Source organism: Priapulus caudatus, unplaced genomic scaffold, assembly GCF_000485595.1.
Source record: "Priapulus caudatus unplaced genomic scaffold, Priapulus_caudatus-5.0.1 Scaffold736, whole genome shotgun sequence".
Taxonomy (NCBI): domain Eukaryota; kingdom Metazoa; phylum Priapulida; class Priapulimorpha; order Priapulimorphida; family Priapulidae; genus Priapulus; species Priapulus caudatus.
In genome coordinates, this window is record NW_014577797.1 from 129,263 (window position 1) to 138,130 (window position 8,868).

General features: G+C 48.3%; 1 protein-coding gene across 1 annotated transcript in view; it reads right to left on the reverse strand.

Moving 5' to 3' along the window:
• The window catches only part of LOC106813183 (RNA-binding protein 39-like), a 26,712-nt gene that overhangs the window by 7,973 nt on the left and 9,871 nt on the right, over positions 1–8,868 (reverse strand). Inside the window, 6 exon segments of the mRNA XM_014817251.1 lie at positions 683–886; positions 1,213–1,305; positions 1,775–1,892; positions 2,239–2,310; positions 2,908–2,970; positions 4,402–4,578. Coding sequence (XP_014672737.1) covers positions 683–886; positions 1,213–1,305; positions 1,775–1,892; positions 2,239–2,310; positions 2,908–2,970; positions 4,402–4,578 — 727 coding nt within the window.

Consider the following 8,868-nt stretch of genomic DNA (forward strand, 5'->3'; position numbering starts at 1 on the left):
ACGCCACCACACTATAGTAATATACTATAGAATAACTATAGTCGGTATTTATATGTATGTGGTATGTATGTATCGTATGTATGTATGGTATGTATGTATGGTATGTATGTATGTCCATGTATGTATGTATGTGATGTATGTGGTATGTAGTATGTATGCTATGTATGATGTATGTTATGTATGTATGTATGTATGATTATGTATGTAGTATGTATGATATGTATGTATGTAGGTAGATATGTAGTATGTATGTATGTATGATGGATGTATGTATGTATGTATGTATGTATGTCATGTATGTATGTATGTATGTATGTATGTAGGTATGTATGGTATTATGTATGTAGTAGTATGTATGTATTACTGTATGTATGATGTATGTATGGATGTATGTATGTATGTATGTATGTATGTACTGTATGTATGTATGTACTGATGTATGTATGTATGTATGTTACCTGCCAACCTACCACCTCTACCTGTGCGCACCACCAGCTACTTATATGTCCATGATTTACTTGTCAACCTACCACCTCTACCTATGCGCACCACCAGCTACCTATATGTCCATGATTTACCTGCCAACCTACCACCTCTACCTGTGCGCACCACCAGCTACCTATATGTCCATGATTTACCTGTCAACCTTACAGCGAAATCCCACCGTAGTCATCTAGCTCACCTTGCCGAACGGCTCGAATATGCCCTTGAGCATGTCCTCTGTGATGTTGAAGTGTAGAGAGCCGACGTAGAGCTTCATGGGCCCCACGTTTCCGCGCTGCGCCACGCCTGGCGTCGTCGACTGAGCCGCACGATTCTTCTCCGCCTGCGACGGCTGGATGATGATTGGAACTCCGAGAAGCTTCTGTCCATTCAACCCCATCGCCTGCGAAGTCCCGCGAGGATGTTTAAACAAGAGAGCAGCCGTACGCTCACGGCGTTCAGTTGCGCGAGTCTCGGGGGATGGGAGAAGTTGTCATAAGTTGTAAGAAACATACTACTATAAGTAACTATTGTAAGTAGTTACCAGATGACGAGATCGTAAATAATTGTGACAACCGTAAATCTAAAATGTCGTGACTTATAAGTGTCGTGCGGAAACTCTCTGATATTTAAAACTCGCGCCGGTCACAATGATTCATGTGCTCACAGGCTCCTGAGCTCAGCAAACGTCGCCATCGCCTCCCAAAGGCGGAGGCACCGCGGACTCACCAGGGGCACGGACTCCGGGTCGACAAACTCGATGTAAGCGATTCCCTTCGACCGTCTCGTCTTGTTGTCGACGATCAGACGCACGTCTCGCACCTGAAACGCGCGGCGAAGCGTGATTACGATGACGAACAACCACCACAGGGGGAGTAACGAGGTACTGTCTCACCGTTAATAACTCCCCTACAAGCGCAACCAGTTCATTAACAATGACAGAGTGATTCGCCTATCGTGAACAGAGTAGTAATTCACCCATCTACGGGAATGACCCGACAGGGAGGCGAATCATCGTTGCGAAACGACGTTCTAAACACAGTGCACGACAACGAAGTCGAGCAAAGTCTAAATTATGCACGTGCGTAAAATGCATACAGACTCGTGTGGCTGGACCGACCTCGAGGCGACATTCAAGGTCGAAGAAGGGGCGTGTGGAGTCTGTGGACATCCCTCGTTTAGAATGACGAGTAAATTTCCTCAGAGCTTAGCCGAGAGTTGAGAGGCGATCTACGACCGCGCCCGCGTTGCTTAATCGGTTTTTTCCCGCTAGAGTAATTTTTTCTCTCACCTGTCCGACGGATGAGAAGAATTCCTCTAGGTCGCGTTCCCGGCATCTCCCCGCCAGTTGCATGCAGAACACGGTCCTCTGATCGCGCTCCTCCGGCGTCAGCTCCGGGCCGTCACGCCTGCCGCGCAAAGAAGAGGAAGAGATGGAGGTGAGGGGTCGTGAGGATCGTAAAGTATGTGCCTCAGTACGTAATCTCTCTCTATCTCTCTCTCTCTCGGGCCCAGGGTCTCTCGCTCTCTCACACTATCACTCTCTCTCTCACACTATCGCTCTCTCTCTCACACTATCGGTCTCTCTCTCACACTATCGCTCTCTCTCTCACACTATCGGTCTCTCTCTCACACTATCGGTCTCTCTCTCACTATCACTCTGTCTCTCTCCCTCTCTGTGTGTCTCTCGCACTCGCAGCGAGCCGAACAAGGAACGCCCGTACGGAAATCGAAGCTACGAGAATGAAGACTTACCTTTTGAACGAGCCGGGGAGATTGTCACCCTTCCCACCCCTGCCTGGGCTCTTGCTGTCACTGCGGCCATGCCTGCAAAGCAAACAACACGTTAACCCCGCCTTATGTTAACGCTAACACCCACACACAAGCAATCCACAGCTCAATGTCGCCGAGACGCGCCAACAAAGTAAACGACTGGTTAACCATTCACATGCATGCCATCACCGCACGTCACAGAGATGGGACTTCCGAGATCGCATCGAGGGTTGTGACATGCCTCGCACCACACATTTCAGATTTTTTCGTTGGAAAATAGAACGCAACTTTCTAACGGGAATCGAAATGACACACCGTAAAATGGCACGGCGACAAGCAGGATGCGAGGGTGAAACGAATAATGCAGGATTTCTTTTAAAAATTAAATAAAATTAAACAGAAGGCAACATTCAGATGGGAATCTAGAGGATGCGCCGAAAAACGACACGGCGACAACCAGAGGTGGAAACGAAAGAATGCAGGATTTCTTCCAACTTGGGGGAAGCATTATGAAGGACTAGGAATGACAGGGAGGAAACGTGGTGCGATCGTTGTCAAACTAGAGGCCACTGTCGCATAGCAACAAGGAGGAATCAGACGGGGAGATGGGATCGGCCGGCAGACGGATAAACGGAGAGAGAGAGCGCGTACCTGCCAGAGTCTCTACCGCGGAATCTGTCGTGGTCGCCACCCCTCCTGCGCGGACTCCGCGACCTGAAACCGACAATGCAATACAGTGCAAGGCCTACGGAATGATAGCGCAATACAGTGCAGAATGTAGTGCACATACGCTCTTGCCTGTACGTTAGCATCAGTCAAGAGAAACCCCCGTAGAGTCCTTTATAGACAGGTGCAGAGGTAGAAATTAACTTTTGAACAAGGGAACAATTATTGAGATTCTCTCAAAAAGATGGAGTCCGCAGTTTAAGGTTCAAAATTAAAGATATTAACAATAACGCATGTGCTTATTTTGAAGATTCATGCGGTTGCACGTCTGCCCAATTTTCTTTGGACATTAGCTGAAAAAATACGGTAATTCCGTGAGGCCATGCTCTGGAACGAACTAGTTAACACGTTGAACGCTGCATGTTTAACAATGCACCTACCGCCCTGTGCTGAGATTTTCGCGTTTTCCCCGCTTAATCACTGATTACACAAAATGTTTTTGGCAGGTTTAACTAGCTATAAAATTATTTATAATTAGTCGCTAGTATAATATAGATATAAACTTACTCTCAGACATCAAAACAACACCCGTAATTAATCACCCGTGTTCAATCAAATCAAATACAACTCCCAGACATCAAAACAACTTTACAACAACCGGAGGTCAAACGCCCTTTGGCCCGGTGAACGAAAAACATTACCTCAGTCCCAAAAACTCCCAAAAATAACGTTCCAAACAACAGTAAAGTATTGTATAAATTATGTCATCTACTACTGGGGTTTGTATAGTGACGCTGTTGAATTTATAAGCGTACAGCCCATGCCATCTATAGGAGAACATAGTAAACGTTCCAAATTTTCTTTTTTTTTTGGCCACGAGTATATTTGTGTTTCGCGGCCGTGCGTTTTGCAGGTTCGAACGAGTATACTCGTGTTTCGCGTTGAACGTGTTAATATGGCAGAATTTTCAGGAAGTCACACGGACTCCTGCATATGTCAAATCAGGAAGTGTGATATTAAATCAGGAAGTATTTGACTCCGGACTCCCGTTAATTTCGCACCCTGCAGGTGTCTGTTCTACTGAGGTGGTTTTCTGTACAACTGCCACTCAAGAAAACACTGTTTATATATTGGTAAACAAACAAAGCCCGCCTTTGCAGTTACACGGGTTTGACGACGGCTGTTAAAGAACAAGAACGTAATAATAGAATCCAATCATAGAAAGGAACTGTTAATGAATCGAGCCAATCGCTCCGCTGTGTCCCGGATGTGTAAACATCACTGTGGTGCTACTTTCGTAAGAGAAGTAATTTCGTTTAGATTTTGAGAAGAAATGTCATGAAAGTAGCAAGACAAATGAGTTGTATTGAATTTTTGCAACATAGACGAGCTCACAGTACATCTATGCATTTAGCTGCAAAGTTTTGCAACATTAAAGACCGAGGACGTCGCCTCGCGCGCCGCGTGCGTCTCCCACACCTCCTCCTTCCTCCGCGGAAGCTGTCGCGGCCTCGCCCGTGTCTGTCGCCGCCGCCTCGGTTCCTGCTCCTGTCTGCGTCGCGGTCACGATCCCTGTCCCTCCTATCACTGCCCCGGTCCCTGTCCCTGTCCCTGTGTGTGTCTCTCTCCCGACTCCTGCTCCTCTTCTTCTTCTTCCTATGCGCGCGCGAGAGAAAAGCGAGGCCGATTAGTCACGTGTCGTCTACGATTCACACACGCCTGCTACACGCCTCGGAGACGAAACTGTGTCAAAGCAGATTTCTCGCAATTTTTCGAATGCGTTTAATAAACTCGTTTAATAATTTCCACGCTGAAGTAATCGGTAGTAATACGTACACCGACACGCGAGACTAGATTTGTCTTCGTTTAGTAATTTATCTATTTATTTGTGAAATGAATGTTAAACAAGTGCTGCAGAGCGACAGCGCTCAACGGACGTGTACTGTAGCCGGGTATTCTTCTGATAAACTATCTGGCAACCGAATCAAGTGCGCCCTCCGGCCACCGCGTTGATAAGCTTTTCTATACCGGTAGTACAGTAATAAAGATATAGCTGTGTAACTTTAATGACTTCGCTATATTAACGTTATCATGGATATGCGTCGAGCGAGTCTACTCTACTTGGACTAGCGCGTCTAACAGGGAAAACTTGTTAATGGGGACGAGTTATATATAGCTCTTTGGATCTTGGATGAGAGACGCTGCCGCCGGTAAAATCGATGAGAAAAAATTGGGACGGTGAGGGACGGGGAAAATATAGCTAGTCCCGCCGGACTAACTGCTATGGGAATCTACTAGTCCTTCTGATTTTTTACTAGTCTCGGACTAACGGACTAGCGTTAGTGTCGAACCCTGAATGTATGTGTGCGTGCGTGCGTGCGTGCGTGCGTGCGTGCGTGCGAAAGTACGTACGTACGTACGTATGTATATGTATATATATATATATATATCATTGTCTCCTCCCTCTCTCTCCATCATTATTATCTTCCTCCCTTGCTTACCTCCGAACCAGCGCCCGTGGAGGGAATTGACGGAGTTCGCGGCTGACTGTATCGTTGGACACTTGACGTAGACGTTGCCCTGTGGAGATCCCTTGTCTACGAACACGTGAACGATGCCACCGTGCTTGTTGCACTCGTCCACGATGTCCTGCCGGATCTCAGCATCCCAGTTAGGTCCCGACGTCGACTCTCTGCACGGGCGGGAGAGAGGGGAGAGACATGTCAACGCAAGGGTCATGTAACGCGGTGATGTAACACACAATTAGAGAGATAGACATGCGATGATGAGAGGTTGTAACAATCATGTAACGCAGCGACGTGACATACAACGCTACACTAATACGTGACCAGATAAACGATGTCACGTAACGCAACGACATAACACGCCACAAGTAATGACGGGGAGGCGACTGTGAACTAAGACTGTAAAATTTGTTTGGCGAGCCTGTAATATCTCTTACCTACAGGCCCGGCTGGCCTGTAAATTTTCAAACTAATTTCTACGCCTGCGTATTACACTCACACGGCAGGATCGAACATGTTTGAGAGCATGAAGCAGGGCGTGGCGATCGCCGGCGCCGCAGCCTGCACCTGCTGCTGCTGCTGCTGCTGCTGCGGAGGCTGAGGATGGAGCAGGTTGCCGAAGTTTAGTGGCGCGGCGCCGGGCAGGGTGGCGATGCCTCCCAGCGGGTTCATGTTGAGGGCGTTGGCGGCTGCTACCGGAATCTGTAGACCCGTGCCTGCAACATAGCCCGCAACAATCCGGTTACACGATGCAACAACAAGCAGCGCGATGCAGCACCGGCGCAACACAGCGTAAACACAATGCTGCAACACCGGTGAACTGTTTTTATTCCTCCGTAGCAACGGTAAAGGAGTTGACATTATCAAACTATACGCTACTTCGAAATTACGACACAAAGATCACAAGATTCCGCCCCATCCCAAATGCCCATCCTGCACGCTCCCCTCCCTCCTGCTCTCCTCACCCCTCCTCTCTCTCTCTCTCTCTCTTACCTTCTGCGAGCTTGGCCATCAGCTGTAGGCGCCCCGTCGTGCCGAGGTCGATGCCCGTGCGATCGAGTTCGTCGCTGTCTAGGAACGATGCGGCGCTGGACGCGTCCGATCGCTCGGTGACGTGCCCGACCTTCATCGGCCGGCCCGCCAGCTCAAAGCCATTCAGCTGCTCCATCGCCTTCTTAGCATCCTCCGCGTTGTGGAACTAGAGGAGAGAGAGAGACGAGCGGGTGAGATAGAGGTATGGAGAGAGACGCATGGATGCGGTAAGATAGGGAGATATGGCGAGAGAGGGAGAGATCCGGTGAGAGAAGGAGAGATAAAGGCACAGAGAGACGCAGGGATGCGGTGAAAGATAGAGGCAAGGAGAGATGCCGGGAGATAGGGAGAGACTGCATGATACAGAGAAATAGTGATACAAAAAGATGGAGGTACAGACACGCATGAATGGGGAGAGACAAGTAGATACGGCGTGATACAGAGATTCAGAGGTGCAGAGCTGCGATTGAGAGGGAGTTTGTTCGTACTTACAGTGACGAACCCGTATCCACGCGATCGGCCCGTCTCGCTGTCCATCATCAGCTGAATGTGATCGATCTGAAAGCAAGTAACAGACGCGTCAAAGCTTTAACTCATGCCGCGGCGCGCGCACGAACGTCAATGCAAAACGTCGAGTTTAGTCAGTAGCTAGCTTACCTTGCCACATGGCTCAAATCTGGTTATTCAACCTTTATGATCCCCACACTGCCACCACCAGTCACGTAGCTTACCTCCGATGTTCTACCTACCCCACCCTACCTCCCCCGTCACACTGCCACCACCACAGTCACGTAGCTTACCTCCGATGTTCTACCTACCCCACCCTACCTCCCCCGTATTTCACACCATCTCTTCTCTGCCACCGCCCTGTTGCTAGCTTACGTTGCCGAAAGGCTCACATATGCCCTTCTTCCTCTACACTCCCCACATGTGTAACAGTGTTACTGTAGTTTAGAATTATTAGAAGGTAGAGAGTAGAGTTGGTTTGAGAAGATACGTGGTGTTCGTTGGCAACATATGTGTAGATATTTGCGCTACGCGCGAGCGCATAATTAAATAATATTACAGCAGTAGCGAGCAAGTAGAACTGAAATTAGCAATGACTTAGTATCAGTATATAGCTAGGCAGCAGCGAACGTTGACCGCGCGGCGCGTATTAGCAGCATTTCATTACGTAAGGTTAGCACGGGTTGGTCGCGCGCAGGCCAGGAATACGCGGCAAGCGTGCGTGTTGACCACATGTGATACGTTCGTGACGATCGAGTTTAGAAGCATCTCACGTAGTCCCAGTCTATATATGGGGCTTTGCGAGGTCATTACACCAAAGAAATAGATATCTTTTAGTTTAGTAGATTCCCACTTGTCGCCATCATGGCAGCACAGTCCAGTACACCATAACTACGTCATAGTGTACCATGTAGAAATAATTTAGTTAACGAATCAACAAACAGAAGAAATCAAGTGTCTGACCAATGGTCAGGCATGGGGAGGGGCTGATTTATTTGGGGGAGTATAAAGTAGCTTAGGCAGAACAGAAAAAGGTTGAGTCCGCGCACGACAAGCGTGGGCGCAGGTTGACACCGCGCACGACGCGCGGGCAGTGGTGACAAGTTTTACTAGTTCTTACGAGGTTCTTACGAAGTTTACCAGTTCTTACAAAGTTTACAGTTTTCGCAGGCAGTACTACACTAGTCTGCATCAGTAGTCTCTGAGTAGAATAAAATATCATCTCATCTGTTACCATAAAAAAGTGTTGGCTTTTCTGTGATCTCTATCGTCAACGGCTTACATCGCACGAGACACAGAGACAAGTCTGACGTTGCCTTCAAGCTTCACCGCAGCACGAACCGAAACGAAACTATATCACCTATATAACACATGACCCCTCTACCTGTGCGCACCAACCACCAGCTACCTATATGTCCATGATTTACCTGCCAACCTACCACCTCTACCTATGCGCACCACCAGCTACCTATATGTCCATGATTTACCTGCCAACCTACCACCTCTACCTATGCGCACCACCAGCTACCTATATGTCTATGATTTACCTGTCAACCTACCACCTCTACCTATGCGCACCACCAGCTACCTATATGTCTATGATTTACCTGTAAACCTACCACCTCTACCTATGCGCACCACCAGCTACCTATATGTCCATGATTTACCTGCCAACCTACCACCTCTACCTATGTGCACCACCAGCTACCTAGGTGCACCACCAGCTACCTATATGTCCATGATTTACCTGCCAACCTACCACCTCTACCTATGTGCACCACCAGCTACCTAGGTGCACCACCAGCTACCTATATGTCCATGATTTACCTGCCAACCTACCACCTCTACCTATGTGCACCACCAGCTACCTAGGTGCACCACC